The following is an 18,199-nucleotide window of genomic DNA, read 5'->3' on the forward strand; positions in this document are numbered from 1 at the left end:
TTTACAGTTCTTTTCTTTATGTAGCAATTATTTTTGCTTCCTGATAATTTTTTCTTTTGTATTCTGAGGTCTAACTACAAAGCAAATACAATGAAATTTTCAGTTTCTGTTTTTCATAATGTATTTCAGAACTGTAAACATCAGTGTATTTTTAAAGTATTCCAATATAGCTGGATTACACTGACTATTATGCAGTCGCAGTTAATTATTGAGAAAATATAAAAGGTCCACCAAACTCACCTTATTCTGAGGAGTGAATCCTTGTAGACAAATGCATAAAGAATGTTCTACCTCAGCTCTCTAAGCTGTTGGATCTCTTTAGCTGCAGTGATCTGGTGCTTAGGATGTTGTGATCAGTATCAAAGAGGTAGCTTTTAGATTGTGATAAATGAGTAGCATCATGTTATTGACACCACACTTTGTCACATCACAGCCACCTTCTTACTGTCTCATGGCATTTTCACGTTATTTTTAATATGTTTTGCATGGTTCCTTTTAAGTAATTGTTTAAGAAATCTGTGTAGTGCTAGTTCACCAAGATTTATTTGCTTACCTTGTTTTTCAACTAAAGATATCTCTGGTGCTAATGTATAATTGGGGGCATTTTTGGTTTTCCTCCAAAGCTTTTGCCTGCATACCACTGGAGCACCTCAAGAGATACCCTTTTTGTTTTTGTTTTTCTCTCTCTCTTCACTAGTGCTTTAAAAGGCTCTTCCATCTGTGTTGGGCTGGAACCCATTCACCTATGGAATGTGGATCTCGGGGCATGATTAAAGGCAATCTGTTGCTGTGCAGTTCACGCCCGTGGGCTCAGAGTATGCACTGTTGACTTTGTATTCAGTCAGATAGTTTTGGACAGTGAATATGAACCAACCATTCTTCGATAGTAAATACGAATCAAGTGAAAGAAACATGCCAGTTTTGATGGCAAAATGCTAGCTGCTGATTATTTTTTTAGGGGAGCAGACTTGGTGTTTGTCTCTTGAATGATAAGTAAGTTCAGATCTGAGAAAATTTCAAGTTGCATGGTAATTTTTTACATAGTTATGTCTGTCTTCCTTTCAATTAGTTGTGATTTGTAAGAATAATTTTTCTATATACTTCAAAAGACCACTGAAAGTTGTCAAAGTACTTTACAAGGGCAAACTAAAGCTTCTCAAGTAATTGTGTTTTGGAGAACTGTGAACAGAAGGAGTTGTTAGCTAGCAAGCACCTGCCTGTTTCACTAAGTGGCAAAATTTTGTGAACTAGCATGCCTTTGGAGAACAGCCACTCTCTATGTTATCCCGCTTGTAATTTTGGGATTATTTTTGGTCTGTCACAAATACAGTATTTTCTAAATGAACTAATAGTTGAGAATTATCTCTTGATTTCCAGTATTCATCAGTGTATTTTACTGTATTTATGACTTTTTGTTACTTTTCTGTGTAATAATGAAGTAATTTTATAATCTCAAGTCTGTGTGTGTTCCTTGCAGTATGTATTGCATCAGGGACAAAAGTGGCACTATTTAATAGACTTCGATCCCAAACAGTTAGCACCCGATATTTGCACGTAGAAGGTGGTAATTTCCACGCCAGTTCACAACAGTGGGGAGCGTTTTACATTCACCTCTGTAAGTAAAAAAGAAGTAATATGGTTTTTTTTTTTACTTCCCTCCCTCCATCCCCACAAAAAAAAAGTCCTGTATTTTTTTACTCCATATTAATTACTCATATGCAGATTTGTTTTGTTAATGAGTGTATGTTTGATGCAATAGTGTGATGTTGAATGTTCCTCTTATCGAGGAAAACAGTGATTAAAATAAATAATGTGAAAATACCTGTTTCATGCAGTGGACGATGATGAATCAGAAGGAGAAGAATTCACAGTGAGAGACGGATACATTCATTATGGGCAGACTGTGAAACTTGTATGCTCAGTTACTGGCATGGCACTCCCAAGACTGGTACAGTTTAATTTCTCCAATACTGTAATTAATTTGTAGATGGCTACTTAATATGATTGCATACTTGGGTTTGCATTGTTTGCAGTTTTTGGCTTTGTGTGTTTCCTTTTGGTAATACATGTTTTAAATGGATAATGGCATTCATTTTAATAAAAGCATATTTTTGTATCTGCAGGCTTATTCTGTAAGCGAAGAACAGCTGTAAAATAAGCATAGGGAATTTTTGAGATTTCAAACCTGCCAAAGTAGGTTAATCTGCAAGCTGTCCTTAGGAAGATGTCTATTTTAAAAACAGTAATGTAGGTCTCAGTGTAGCAAGATACTTCTATACTGATATTCAGTAGGTGAATAAAGTCTTTGCAGGCAGTAGGAATATTACGTTTGTTGAGTTCAGCACAGCTTTAAGTGTGCTGCTCATTTGAATCTCAAAACACTTCTGTATCCTTCTAAGGATACATAATACCAGTATCGGGTTGCAAAAGCGTTTTGGGCACTTACTAATACTGTCTGTTTTAAATATGGAACATTGGGAAAGCCTTTGGAATAACTTTTTTTTTTTTTTTTTTTAGAAAGACAATTTCAGCCCTTGTCTTTGTCAGAGATAAAAAATTGATTATAACCAGTTAAGATTTGTGAAAAACAACAAAAAATTACAGAGTACACAGTAATTTTTAAAATAAATATTTTTATAAATGTAATTGAAGTACAATAATATATTTTTTCCCCTCGTCTTTTATGCATTTAATGCCAGCCTAAGTGGAATTTTACGTGACTGATAATAAACAGTGCTTCATATGAAATCTTCTCTGAAATTGTGGTTTGTCAGACCACTATGAATTTCATACATGGCTTTGCTAATTCCACTTCTAACTAGAAACAATTTTTACAGTGCACCCATGTAAAGCCAGCCTTAACTGCAGGCACAGTTTTTTTCCCCTTCCCAAACTTATTTTACTAGGACTGTAATGACAGTTTCTTTTCTGGCATCAAACTTGGCTAAAAAATAGCCTGTTCAAGCAAGTGGTAAAAAAAAAAAAAAAAAAGATAATCTCTTTAAATTATTATTTTATATCACATTATTTGATGGAAGAATCCAGACCTGGTTACTACTGATCTGGTTCAGTGCACATGAAATTAAGTAAGAGGATCTCACTTATTTGTGGGCTTTGTGTTAATATTTTCTTATTGCATAAAAGAGATACCATCCCCAGAAACCTTATTTGTAGTTGGAAACAGATTAAAACCAATTAGACTAAAGGTTCCTGTTTTGTGTTCTATTGGGAACATTTATCATGCTGCCTTCCAAGATCGATTGAAGATTGATTGAAAGGCAACTCACAGACATTTTATAGGTTGATGCAAAGAACTTTGAAACAAATAAGTTAATCTTGAAACTTATATTGTTAAAAATGCCATTTATTATCATTAGAAATCGCAGAGGACATGGTTGGCTTTCTGATTATCGGCTTAGAGATCTTGTGGCACTTTGGCTGCTGCTTCTGCTGATGTGTTGCATAAATTGAAGTATTAAACTTTTTTCTAGAAGTTGAGTTAAAATTCCAAGCTACAGATTTCCACTGTCTGTAAGGGAATAATTTTTTTCATTTTAAAAATTAAATTAGTGTAACAGCTCTGAATTAAGTCAGGAGATTTTTTTTTGCTGAACTACCAGATATAAAGAACAATTGTTAAGTAATATTTACAACAATTCTAAAGTAGTATTTAGTGACCAAGTATTATTAACATATGCTATGATTGTTGTCTTTGCAAAACTGTACTTAAGGACATCTTGATACCTTTAAAGTTAATCCTTATTTTCAACTGTTCTTGTTCAATAATCAATCTGTCACAGAATGTTGTTGATGCTGTCAATGGTGGAAGCTTCTGTAGAAGTCTTATTAATACTTGATCTGCTGCTGTTTTGTACCAGGAAATGGAACAAGAGTAGATTTTGCTGAAGCTTCAAGTTTTTTTCCTCACTCTTATAGCAAAAATGATAAAATATATATGCATGCAACACATTGATGCTGTACTACTGTGTGTCACTTCAATATTGTTGTCTTGTTTCAAAAGCATTGAAAATTATGAATCAAATGTTGTTTTTAATTTCCGTGCCTCCTGTTTTAATACCAAGTGACCTTTTACTTCCTTTACTAACAGTACATGTATAATCTTCAATATAATGAAGTACAGAAATTGTCTTAAATATATTTATGTTCAATTTTTATTCACAGATAATTCGAAAAGTAGATAAACAAACAGCATTATTGGATGCAGATGATCCAGTATCACAGCTCCATAAATGTGCATTTTACCTTAAAGACACTGAGAGAATGTATTTGTGCCTTTCCCAGGAGAGAATAATCCAATTTCAAGTGAGTTGTTTAAAACTATTTCAGTAGCTGAGAAGTGTGGTTGCTGAGTTTTCCCAAATATTCCCAAAATATGCCTGAATGCCAGTTTTGCAGTTGGTTTTGAATTCAAGTCTGATATTTTTGTTTTGAAAAGACAGAGGGTGGAGGGAAATGAACTTTGTCTCCTTTCCAAATCGGTTTTTCTTTCATCATAACCTTCTTCCCCATGTCTGTCTAGACAACAAATTCTATTTTTTCCAGTGGAAGAAATGGAAACACACTAGGAACTTAAGCATGCAAATCATAATACTGTTGCTTAACATCCTGGCATATGCCAGTGGAGTTGGACCACTTTTGTCCATTTCTAGATCACAACAAATAGGAAACAATACAGTCCACAATCACAGAATCACAGAATGTCAGGGAATGGAAGGGACCTTGAAAGATCATCTAGGCCAATCCCCCTGCCGGAACAGTAACACCTAGATGAGGTTACACAGGAATGTGTCCAGGTGGGTTTTGAATGTCTCCAGAGTAGGAGACTCCACAACCTCCCTGGGCGGCCTGTTCCAGTGTTCTGTCACCCTCACTGAGAAGAAGTTTCTTTTCATAATGAAGTGGAACCTCCTGTGTTCCAGTTTGCACCCATTGCCCCTTGTCTTACCATTGTTTGTCACCAAGAAAAGCTTGGCTCCATCCTTGTGACACTCACCCTTTATGTATTTGTAAACATTAATGAGGTCACCCCTCTGTCTCCTCTTCTCCAAACTAAAGACACCCAGCTCCCTCAGCCTTTCCTTGTAAGGGAGATGTTCCACTCTATTATCTTTGTGGCTCTGCACTGGAATAGAGGGGAAGGAGAACCTTTCTCGACCTACTTACCACCCCCTTTCTAATACACTCCAGGATACCACTGGCCTTCCTGGCCACAAGGGCACAGTGCTGGCTCATGGTGATCCTGCTGTCCACCAGGACCCCCAGGTCCCTTTCCCGTACACTGCTTTCTAACAGGTCATTCCCCAACTTATACTGGAGCCTGGGGTTGTTCCTGCCCAGATGCAAGACTCTACACTTGCCCTTGTTACGTTTCATTGAATTTTTCCCCACCCAACTCTCCAACCTGTCCAGGTCTCACTGGATGGCATCACAGCCTTCTGGTGTGGCAGCCACTCTTCCCAGCTTGGTGTCATCAGCAAACTTGCTGATAGTACACTCTATTCCCTCATCCAAATTGTTAATGAATATATTGAATAATACAGGCCCCAGTACTGACCCTTGAGGCAGATACAGGCCTCCAACTAGACTCCGTCCCATTGGCCATGACTCTCTGGCTTCTTTCCTTCAGCCAGTTCACAGTCCACCTCACTACCCAATCATCCCAGACCGCACTCCCTCAATGTAAGGATGCTGTGGGAGACTGTGTGAAATGCCTTACTGAAGTCAAGGTAGGCCACGTCCGCCGCTCTGCCATCATCCATCCATCTTGTTATGTCCTCATGAAAGTCAATGAGGTTGGTCAAGTACGACTTTCCCTTGGTGAAGCCATGTTGACTGCCCCTAATGACCCTCTTATCCTTGATATGCCTTGAGATGGCACCAAGGATAAGTCGTTCCATCACTTTCCCAGGGATGGAGGTGAGGCTGACCGGTCTATAGTTATCTGGGTCCTCCTTCTTGCCCTTTTTGGAGATTGGAGTGACATTCACTTTCCTCCAGTTCCCAGGCACCTCTCCTGTTCCCCATGACTTAGCAAAGATGATGGAGAGTGGTCCAGCAATGACTTCAGCAAGTTCCCTCAGCACCTGTGGGTGCATCCCATCTGGACCCATGGATTTATGGGTGTCTCATTTCATGATGAGTTTAACAGAGTTGCACTGTCTTCTGTCTTGGCTGGGAGTGTAAACATAGACAGCTATGACAGTTCACCACAGTAATTTGTTAAGCCGCAGAAATTCATTTGTCTGTGAAGAATGTAGCTGTCTCAGTCTTCCAAGTATTTTTTTCTCCAGCAGGTGGAGAAAAATATCCCTGGCAAGTTACTGTAGCAGGAAGGAACCCATAGGTAGAACTGGAAAAAAAAAAAAAAACAAACTCCACACACACAAAAAAAAAAGAAAAAACACCACCACAGTGTACAGTTGTTCTGACAGCTTATGCAATATGCTAACAAATTAAATTGTAGTTCTAGTCTCCTGTAAATGTTAGCATGCTCTTAGCAGACTTTCAACGTGACAGTTCCCATCAGAGTAATGAGACTGTAACCAAGTTCAGGCCTGCCTAAGTATTGCAATTTTCTTTAAACATCAAGGGCAGCTCAGATAGCAGAGGGTGTTGAGAGATAATGCTGTGCTCCAGGAAGATGGCCACACTTGGGAAAGACTTGGGACTTGCTTAGGATAACAGCTGTAGCTTTTTGGGTAAGAAAAGCAGAGGTAGGAAAGAGGGAAGCTGACTTTTTGAAGATTCCCCTTAATCTAAGGGAAGGCACAAGTAGGATTGGTAAAGGCTCAGTTGACTTCTATCCTGGATTGGTACAGTGGAAAGAGAATATGGGAAGCTTTGTTTATATTTCAGGAAACATTCGTGACTTGTGGCTCAGAAGGCACCAGGTCTATTGGTTCTACCCACAACACATAGCAGAGATACACCTATCAATCAGTATACTTTCTTGTAAAGGAGAATGAACCTTTGTCAAGAAGAAAGCAGCTATGAAACAGGAATTCCCATAACTCAGGGTCAGCCTTGGTCTTTGGTCTTTCTCGAAATATTGTATGGGAAGGGCTGAATGAAGAAGCAACTCCTGCTTCTCTTGACAACTGCCTTAGTTCAACATCCTGGAATTGCCTGTGGGACTACCAGGACATCCTACCACTCTTCAGTTTCTGCAGCTCTCATGGAGCCCAGTCTCCTAAGAGCTCAGAATTTTCCACATGGGTAGATCTTAGATAAAAGGACAACCCCCTATTCTGGATACTTTTAGTGGAGTAGGTACCTGCTGCTTCTACTTGTTGAATAAAATCTGTTAACTTGCACATAGGGCTATTATCACTCTTTGGTAAGTGAAGTCACTATGGAAAATAAATTCTTTCTACCAGTGGCAGGAGAGAAGTCTCATTATATCATTTTTATTTCCTTTGGACCAGAAGACCAAGATCAGAGAAACAGACATGCGTAGCATCTTTCACCTGCCTACTCTTAAGCACTTACTGTTGAATACAGTTCTTCTAGTGGGAGTCTAGACAGACTGTGATCACTGTGGGGAGAAAACAAACAAACAAACAAAAAAAACATACCAAAAAAACCCACACAAAAAAAAAGAAAACACACACAAAAAAAAGAACACAGACAAAAACCAACCAACCAACCAAAATACCCCAGCACAACAGCAAAACAACCCTCCAAAAAAACCACAGGCACACAAAATACCCCAGACTTTAGGGTAACAAGTCTCTCTTGGGTGAATGGAAATAGCCCAATATAGAGACCTGAGAGGCTGTGAAAAGTCAACAGGTCAGCATGAACTTATAGAAAATTTGACATTCAGTTGCTTAAGTACCAGCCAAATCTCTCTTTAAAGATGTCCATGCATTCTGGAGAATGCAAAAGGAACATAAATAATGCCTTACTGGATCAGAGCATAGTCCGTATGTATGTCTAGCAGCAGCAACAGGAGATGGTGCTTACAGGAGGGAGGCAGATCTGGATGCTTGGTGTGGTCCAGTGCAGTTGTACTCTGCCAGCACCCTCGCTTCTTATATTAAGGGTTGTTGAAGGCTACATGTCTGACTCTTGGTATCATTTGGTAAATGTGTGTGTAGTCCATCAGTTTGAGTTCTTTTGAATATGCTGATGCTCTCTTTTTCTGCAGTATTCCATGGCAGAAAGTTCAAGAGGTTTCTTGTCCTCTGTGTAATAAACTTTGCTTTATTTGTTTTGAATGAGCTAATAGTTTCTGTGAGTGATTCCTAGCTCCAGTTTTGCAGGTTTTAGTGAGCAACAGTTCTGCATTCACCTTGTTCATCAATATCTTCATTTCTTCTCTCCAATTCGAGAGTCAATTTTTTCTCATAAGGTCAGCAGCTCCTTGGTGACTTTATTTGCCCCTTCTGTACCTTCTCTTTTCACCATGGCTTTCTTAGATGGGGAGACCAGAACTGCACACAGTATTCCAGAATTACGTGAACAGGATTTACACTGGCAAAATAATGCCTGATACCTTGTTCTCAATATTTTTTTCTGATTATGTCCAACATTGTGTTGCCACTTGAGAATGCCACTGCACATCGAGCTGGTGATTTCAGAAGACCGTCAGTGGTGACTCCAGAATCCTGAGTTATAAGTACCAGTTCGAAGTTCAGTATTTTATGGGCACGTGTTCAGAATTTTTCTTAAGAAACTTCATTTTTATCTAAATTAAAGCTCATTTCCTCTTTTTTTTCCCCCTTCTGGACATAAAATCTTTGATATTGAAAAAGCACTTAACTACCTGAAAAATTTAGGATCATGCAGAATTTTGAAGATTTGACTTTACCAGTACACTGGTGAGGATGTTGACCAAAACTGATTGTAACACCAGTACTGGGGAGGGGATTGTGCTGTTGGCTTTTGCATTTTGAAAGAAGAATGACTGTTAAGTTCTACCTTTTGTTTTTTGCTTTCTTCTAATCAGCTTTCTATTAAAAACAAACACACAACTTTTTCTAATCCATTATAATTTCATTTCTTTAACATCCTTTGGTATAGAACTTTCTTGAGGTATTTTCTGAGGGGAGGGATTAGTGATGTTTGGTTGACTTTTTTTTTTTAATACAAATATATTCCTTGGATTCCTTTTGTCTGTGTCTTTGTTGTGTTTACTAGTTCTTGGGCTATTCTGTCTTTTTTCTGTTAATGTTATGCTGTTTGTTTCCCATTCGGTTTCCATGTGAAGCCAGTCAATACATGAGGTACTGAGCATGGTGTTAAGGCATTTCAATCTTCTAGTGCCACCTGTTGAGAAAGTTTAATCATAAGAGGGAAGGAAAGAGTGGGGAAATAGTGTCTGGAGGCAAACTGCTGTATTTGGGAGTGACAAGGAATGCTTTTCAAGAAAAGGAATCATAGTCTTTCAAGGATTTCTGTGACAGAGTTTTCTGAAATGGTTCTTGACATAGTGGGACTTTCAGAACAAATTCTCTGGCATTTGCCTTCCACTTTGTGGCAGGGGTTTAGCAGATCTGAAGAAGCCAGTCAAGGATCTTGTATAGGTTAATGAATTTTTTATATCCATGGTTGTATTTGTCGTGAGTTGAAGTATGTCGGTCCATGCTAACAGGAATTGTAGTCAACCTGTGTGAAAGATGTCATGCATCAGATTAGTATACAACAGTTCTTCTTTTGAAGTTGGGCTAGTAATTTAGAAAGATCTGTAGTTACTGTCCTTGTTGCACAGTTCCCTCACAAGCTGTTTTCAGTGGTTTTTTACATGATCATATCAGGGTGGAGAGTCCACATGAGAACACAGCTTTGATCTTCTTTTCATCTGAATTGATAGATTTGTGCTAACTGAAGTTTGTCCAACAGTTTTGAAGAGTGAAGATTGTAGTTGCATACCTGAATGTACTTAAAGCGTAGAGGAAGAAAACAGAATTTAGGTATTAAAATCAGAGTTTTTGAGTCCCATTTTTTTCTGTGACTGTATTTAACATATACACAATTTCCTTATTGGTTGCTAGATGATTTATTTGTTCAGAGAGGCTTTTGTTGCCGTAAAAACTAGTTGTCAGTGTATTTTTTTAATCTATGTATATATGTATGTACACTAATTTAGTAATCTTTACAAGGAGACGGTGAAAGTTTCTGACTAATTTGCAAGGTTGTCATTTCAGCTTCTCTCCCATCTCTTTTGACAAACACTGAAATACGAGCTTGTGTTTTCCATAATTTTGTGGATGGTGAAGAAATCTCTAAAAATAAAAAAAAACTTGGCCAAATGTAAATCGTAACTAATGAAAAGTATTCCACTTCAGTCTGTAGCTGTTTTTGTCACTTTGCATTAATAAAACAAGATCTGTTTCAAAGTAGCTACTTCTAGTTGCTGTAGTTTGTTGGTTAATGGCTATCGAATAACGTTAAAACTTTGAAACGTGAACTAAAATAAAACTCAGTAATAAACAGAAGGCTAGAGAGGTGACAGTATCATAGATGAAAGTTATGTTATGCTCACAAGCTTTAGTTTTCTACTAGTTTTCCTGAAATGTATGAGACTGTTTCTCTAGGTCATTTTGTTAGAGGAAAAACGTAAGGAAATCTGTTATTGAAATCATAGTCGTTGTTACTGGCTGAATTGTTCTTTAGTTCTGTGCTTGGCAAATAAGTCTACAGGTCAGACTTAAAATTTCCTTCTTTCTAAGGCCACTCCATGCCCAAAAGAACCAAATAAAGAAATGATTAATGATGGAGCTTCTTGGACAATCATTAGCACAGATAAAGCAGAATACACATTTTATGAGGGGATGGGACCGGTCCATGCTCCAGTGACACCTGTGCCTGTTGTAGAAAGTCTTCAAGTAAGTTTATTTTTTTCATGTGAGATTATTTTATCATACTGATTTAACCTTCATGGTACCTTTATGCAATACTGTGGGTAAACATTCATACTAGCTTTATAAATAGGAAAATTACTTTATGTTGCAATAATTTTTCTTACCTATTATACATTTCAGATTACATGAACCTGTCCATCACAGCAATAATATTCATGTTGTTCTGTACATTAAGAATTGTATTTCTTAAAATACTACAATAGTTATATCCTTTAATGACTTCTACTTTGGTTTCATTATTTAGAAATTGATTTTGACTCTTAAAACAGCTAATTATAGATCAAAGACCAGACTGAAACCTTATTAAGAAAATCAGCATTCTGCTGTGGAAAAACTTGAAGCACTTGTAACATGTTCTCTGAAAGATGCTTTGTTGTTTGTTTTCAAAGCCTTGTTGACTTTTAAGTGGAAACTATCAAAACATAGAAGTTCCTTCAGGATACCAAATTAATTGGCAGTATCTTTTAGATGTGTTACTTCTTTACAGTTCAGTTGTGTAGGTGTGTTTGCTTCAGTTTTATCCAGCTGACTGAAACAGCACTGTTTATAGTTCTTGTACAAATGTGAACAAATATTTTTCTGGTTTTGTTCTTTTGTTTTGTTTTGGTGTTTTTGGTTTTTGGAGGGGGGTTTTGTATGATTTTGGTTTTGTTGTGTTTTTTTGTGTTTTGTTTTTTTTTGGTTGGTTGGTTTTTTTGTTTTGTTTTGGTTTTGGTTTTTTTGGTGTTTTTTTTTCTCCTGAGAAGGGTGTGTTTGTTTATATTAATACATGTTTTTTTGTGGATTTTCCTCTTCTTCCCATTCACTCCCTTTCCAGTTGAATGGTGGCGGGGATGTAGCAATGTTGGAACTTACGGGGCAGAACTTCACTCCAAATTTACGTGTCTGGTTTGGGGATGTGGAAGCTGAAACCATGTACAGGTACAGTATTTCCTGCTATTTTTATGGTGATGACATTTTACTGGACGTTCTAAAGAGCGTGTCCTCATGTGTATACACTCAAGCATGTACTTCCTACCCTGCAGAAAGGGATCTGGGGTGCTGGTTGACAGAGCTCAGTATGAGTCAGCAGCTTGCCCTGCAGCCAGGAGGGCAACCTACATCCCTCTGGTCAAAGGAGGTGGTTATCCCACTGCGTATAGCATTGGTGCAACCTCACCTCGAGTACTGTGTGCAGTTCTGGGCCCCACAATTTAAGAAGGATGTAAAGGCACTTGACTGCACCCAGAGAAGGGCCAGCAAAGCTGGTGAGGGCTGGAAGGCATGTCCTGTGAGGAGCAGCTGAGGACTTCGGGTTTGTCTGGTTTGGAGAAAAGAAGGCTGAAGGTTGACCTCATTGCCCTCTACAGCTTCTTGAAGAGGGGAAGTGGAGACGGAGGTGCTGAGTTCTTCTGTTTGGTATCATGTACCAGGATGTGTGGAAATGGTTCAACCTGGACATTAGGAAGCATTTCTTTACTGGGAGGGTGGTCAGAGACTGGAACAGGCTTCCCAGAGAGATGGTCAATGCCCCAAGCCTGTCAGTGTTTACAAGGCATTTGGACAATGGCTTTGATAACATGCTTTAACTTCTGGTCAGGCTATTGAACTAGGTGATTTTTTTTAAGTCCCTTCCAACTGAACTATTTTGTTCTGTTACATTTAAGCTTTAGTTTTTTATGCTCAGTTGACTCTCTCTTTTTCAGATGCGCAGAGAGCATGCTATGTGTTGTTCCTGACATTTCTGCATTTCGAGAGGGTTGGAGGTGGGTCCGTCAGCCAGTCCAGGTGCCAGTAACTTTGGTCCGTAACGATGGCATAATTTACTCCACCAGCCTTACCTTTACATACACACCGGAACCAGGGCCACGACCACACTGCAGCGCTGCTGGAGCAATCCTCAGAGCCAACTCAAGCCTCATGGCTTCCAGCGAAACAAACGCAAACAGCGAGGGAAGTTACACAAACGTCAGCACAAACCCAACCAATGTCACATCATCTACAGCGACTGTAGTTTCCTAACTACTGTTGTTTGTATGGACTTTAACTGACTTTTAAGTGCTACATTCAAGAGAACTGAACAATTTTTGTGGTTTCATGGGAAAACACCTTTCAATTTTAGGTGATATTATTTGAACCTTGTTACCTGCAAGTGCTGATCTTAAATATAGAAGCCACAATAAAAAAAAAAAATCCGAAACATAAGAACTTTATTGAAAATCTATTTTTCAGCTGTTTTTTTTAATGGGCAAGAAACAAAAAATGTGGCTGGGATACATGTTGGGCAAACTAGAAAACATGAACACAACATAGTTTTTATGGACCAAGAAACTTGTATAAGCTTTAGTATAAAAGGTACATTTTCACCATACCTTTTTTGTATCACAACATATAGTACACTTTTGTTACCAAATAGTTTATATTTTTTTTTCCTCTGAGCTTTTGCTCTGAAGTATATTCAGGTTCCAAGCCTGACCATACTTGTATAATCTAATTACCATACTCTTCCAGTTTTAAAAAAATATATATATTTTTGGTCTGTGGCTGGAACTGTTCCTTTTTTTAAACTGAAGTCTTGTGACTTTTTATGAACTGAAATTGTTTTTATTTCAGCAAGTAGAACCTTGTAAAGGCCAGCATATTTTTTTTAAGATTATATGAAGTCTGTGCAAAAGCTTTAAAAAAATGCCTCTGCCTTGCCTGCAATACATGCAATGTATGTTAACTTTAGTGCTCTGTTTTCAGTCATTGTTAATAGTTATTTCTGTTTTCCTTTTTTAAATATGTATTTATAGTGATAATTCATGAGGTTCTAACATTACACGAGTGGTTTTTTTTTAAGTGGCATCTCAGCAGTCGTCTTAATGATTGTTCATGTCACATACATTGGTGTTTTTGAAAGGTTGTTACTGGGTTACTCCCTCTCTTCCTTGCTCAGTCATATTGCATCAAAAAATGTTTCAGGATCTGTTCAGGTTTTTCTAATCTTGTACATAATTTGTATTAAGTGTAAGTTAAATGTTTTATTTTGAAAGTGGAATGTTCCCAAGAACTTCATTTGGCAGCATGTCTTCTGTCTTGTTGGCATGTAATTAAAATACCATGATAAGTATGTGCTACAAACGGGATTGGTAGGTGATGCCCTTCGTCACTTGAGAATCACAACAAGCATGTTTTTCTTCATACTGTTGGGTAAATTAAGCCAGACTTTGATGTTAACACTTGTATTGAGAACGTGCTTTCATTGTGAAGTGATCATACCGTAATAACTAGAAATAAATTTTGTTACTTAGAAATGGGCAAATAGAAAATCATAAAAGCACTATGAAGATGTCAGCTCCTCCCATCCTTTTTTCCTGTGGGTTTCTCTTGCCCTGCCAGCAGCTTGTGCAACATTCAAGTCTTCTCTCCATCGTAAATTCAAGGCTGATTTGCACTTCGACTTTGGTTGTTGCATTTGTTTTTTCATCTTGTCTTTTCCATGTTTTGTCCCCCCTTGCAGACCTTCCTGCTTCATTTGTATTTGAAACTATACCCCAGTAGTTTATTTGTAGTCACAGAACTAGGCATAGACTCATAGGACAAGTTCTGATAGTGTGATCATCTTCTTTAAAAGCCAAAACACAAATTTTATGGTGTGTTCAGCATTTTCTATACCCTGAAGCAAGAGCCACAACTGCTGTTTGTGAACCTGTGGCTTCCTCCAGTGCACTTCTTACGAGCTTATCTGTTGACCATTTTCATAGGGTTTTTATTTCTGACCGCTTATTCCAGTTTCAGCACCCACCACAATTTTAAAGAATTGTCTCTGCACTATATTTGTGTCCTCTGACGCTCCATTCTACTTGTTTGCTCTAGTGCTCTGTTGTGTGTGTGAAAACAGTGTGGTTAAAGGAAGAAATTGGTTGTAAAGCGTATTTAGCTAATAGTGAAATCAGTGCCACTGTCCTAAAACGTGCTTGTATTCTACCACAGGCCTTCATATTTGCTCTTCTGCATTACAAAATTTATTCCTGTGACATAGTTGCAATGCTGGTTCTTAGCACTAGTGAATACTGCCTCACCTCATCTCCATTCAGTGACCAAGGGCAGAATTCATTGTGGCCTTATCTCCATTTAAAACTGTTTACTGGCATTTACTTGCAAATCTGTTTACCTTTTTATGTGCTATAAAATTTCATTGTAATTGTGTTGTGGCAGCAATCATTTCACTGTGGTTTTGTTTTCATCACTGATTAGACTGAGAATTCAAATAAGCAATATATAGATATATATCAGATTTAGAGTGTAAAGAGCAAACCATGATATACACACAGTAGGCAAACCATGACAAGCCTTTTAGCCTTTAAAGACTATTTGAAACAGCTTTTCAGAACTTGACACCTGCTTTTATACTCATTATTTTAAAATTTTTACATATAAATGCAATACTTTTTATATTCAGTTTCTTGCAATAATTTTGCCCAGTAGATATAATATTCCTTGACTTGTAAAAAACCTAATGACTTAGCCTAATTTCTGCTGTTCTACACACTACAGCCACGTGGGTGAAAAACAAACTAGTACGTTCTGCTTACAAGACCATTTAAAACCCCTTTTTTCCCTTGGGCTTGTGGGTCCATTGTTGCCAGTAGTTATTCTGTAGTACAGAAATGGTCTTCCAGATCCTTGCTGTTGCTGAGATGTCCAGTTGTTTCGATATGTTATCTTCCTGAACTTATTCCTGTGGGGTGATATTGTTACATTTATTGGCCTTGTGAGCTGTTAATCAATTTTCATAATATTAACAATATCTCAAGATTTTGGTAAAACTACTTTTAGAATGTTTCAATATGAAACTATTATAACTGCTCAAGTCTAGCTGTTAAGTCTGCTGTTAATTCTATATACATAGAAATTGAGTCTGTGTTCAGAATGTTGTTGTAGTTCCAACTATAGGAGGAAAAAGCCAATTAAGTGCTCAGATTTAGCTTTGCCTTTTCTTGTCTTCTTTTGTTTGGAACTGCATTTCAGAATTCAACACTAGCGTAGTCTTTAATCGTCTGCTGCTGATGTTTTTCCTAATTATTTGTCCTGCGGGCATCCCACGACTGTGTTAATAATGGTATCCTGTGATGCTTTTCATTGCACAGACTTATGAGATCAGAATGGTTACCTGGAAAGACATGAACTCAAGACATAGATCAGTGAATTCCTCATACAGAAAATATTATTGCCAGTGAGACAAATTATCTATTGGAAGTAAACTACCCACTAGTAGATAGAATTACTCCATAGAATTGTCCATCTCGAAACTAAGACACTCTTCAATTATTAACCATATTATTTACTTTCTTTCAAAAGTAGCTGTGTTTATGAGTACTGAACAAATGTGTATACTTTCCTGTGCCAGACTTTTGACTTTGTTTTCAAGCACTGTACTGTGGGATTGAGTGGCAGCTTTGTTAGAAAAATAAGTATATTAGGGTTTCTACTTAACCCTTTTAGGACTGAAAAATTTCTTCGCTTTTAGAAGCTGTAAAATAAATGAGCAGTTCTCACTTTATAAGCATTCTGTCTGTATTCAGCACTGCATTTGCCCCATCTGGAGGTGCTATGCTAATGTCTTTTTTTTTTTTTACATCCTGTAGCATGTGTATGCATTCAGTCTTAAAAGGGTTATTTTTACAAACTGTGCACCTGTAAAGTTTCGTAGCAATAAGGTAGAAAAATTAGCAAGTTCTTACCATAATTTTGTAGAATTAATTGCTCAGTTCCATACTTCATCAAGAGAAACCCTGCAATATGGGCAGTTTTGAGGATTAAATAAAAGTGAAATGTAAACCACATAAAAGTGTTTTTGTCAAGTGTACTCTGTGTGTATGTGCATATAATATTTGGTTTAGTTTTTCTTCTAAAAGGCTAAAGATAAAATACCATGTTACTGTTGATGTGACAAACATAATTGAACATCTGTATGATGATATAAAAGTAGTTATGATTTGATCAGGTGTTGAAACTTGCCATGTTTTTGTGGATTTTTTTCAGTGTTAACCAAGGAATATGTTGGTTGGTTGTTGTTGGTTTTGTTTGTTTGTTTTCCTTTTTTTTTTTTTTCTTTTTGATGAATGAACAGTGAGGTCATCTATGGATCCAGAACAGCACAGAAGACGACCAGCCCCAGGAGTGGAAAAGTCATCAGTAATTGTGAGGCTTTGCACACTGGACTCCACTTAAATGGGATAAGAAATGTCCACCCCAAAATCTAAATCTGTTTTGTTACTGCTTGTATTATTGCTGGAGTTAGATAAGAAACTGTTTTTTCCAACAATGTAAAACGAAAAAAAAGGTTCACTTTTTTATATTATTTATTAAATAAGAAAAAATGAACTGTGTTTAATTGTTTAGCAACTTTATTATTGTAAGTAGTATACCTGACTTGTTCTCATGCTTTACTTAGTTGCAGGTTGTCTGGTATTTCTTTCACTTGGTAAATAATTAGAACTAGAAATGTGGCAAGCCAGCCTATTTCTTACTTTGACAAAATACTCTAGTAGGGCCATGAAGAACAACTGGAAATTATGTGATCTTTTAGTTGGCAAGCACAAGTGACACAGTCACTTGGAAGAGATGGGAAGTGGATGCACCAGCAGGAGAACTTGGAATGGCAGAAACCTGCTAGTTTTGTTTTAAACTAGCACAAGAACTACTGTTTTATCCATAAGGCTGGGAAGGGACCACAAGTGGTTGTTAAGAAGGTGTGGGAAGAGAGAGATTAGATCATTTGACTATAAGGAAGCATTACAGATTTTTATTGAAATTTTTGCAAAGGTCAATCGCACTGTTACTAAGACACATAGAGTAGCCAGAAACTCAACACTGGTAGAGCTTCTGCTGTTTGAAACAGGAACAGTATGGGCAGGTTACATTTCAAAATTATTTTAAAGCCCCTTGCAGTCTCTTTCTGGAATGATAACACTGATTCTTCTGGAACAGAACAGGAATCAGATCAGAGGTTTTGGCAAAGAGGACAGTCATTAAACTTCAGTGTTGGTATAGTTGGAAGAAACTGTGTGGGATGGTGCTGGTCTTAGATGAAGGGATACAGATGTAAAAAAAAAAAAAAACAAAAAACCAAAAAAAAACACAACCAACAAAACAAGAAAGCCCTCTTCATCCAGACCTTGTTGATTAACTATATAGTCTCAATGATAAATCCTGTTAAAATCCAGAGTAGAGGATTAAAAGGAGAATGGTCTTAAGTTATTTGGCTAGAGGACAGGATTCATTTGGAGGGTTACATGCAATATATGCCATTTCAGAATATTCTGAATTACAAAACTGGGAGGTAGTTT

General features: G+C 37.4%; 1 protein-coding gene across 6 annotated transcripts in view; it reads left to right on the forward strand.

The window, feature by feature from the left end:
- The window catches only part of RBPJ (recombination signal binding protein for immunoglobulin kappa J region), a 160,800-nt gene extending 143,566 nt beyond the window's left edge, over positions 1 to 17,234 (forward strand). For all 6 annotated transcript variants that reach the window (XM_071807379.1, XM_065837053.2, XM_071807380.1 and 3 more), the window contains 6 exons: positions 1,478 to 1,615; positions 1,836 to 1,948; positions 4,183 to 4,323; positions 10,695 to 10,850; positions 11,704 to 11,807; positions 12,572 to 17,234. In XM_071807379.1, the coding sequence (XP_071663480.1) occupies positions 1,478 to 1,615; positions 1,836 to 1,948; positions 4,183 to 4,323; positions 10,695 to 10,850; positions 11,704 to 11,807; positions 12,572 to 12,887 (968 nt within the window). In that variant the 3' untranslated portion in view covers positions 12,888 to 17,234. The remainder of the gene's footprint in view (positions 1 to 1,477; positions 1,616 to 1,835; positions 1,949 to 4,182; positions 4,324 to 10,694; positions 10,851 to 11,703; positions 11,808 to 12,571) is intronic.
- The last annotated feature ends 965 nt before the right edge of the window (positions 17,235 to 18,199 follow it).

Source organism: Patagioenas fasciata, chromosome 4 (genome assembly GCF_037038585.1).
Source record: "Patagioenas fasciata isolate bPatFas1 chromosome 4, bPatFas1.hap1, whole genome shotgun sequence".
Classification (NCBI taxonomy): Eukaryota; Metazoa; Chordata; class Aves; order Columbiformes; family Columbidae; genus Patagioenas; species Patagioenas fasciata.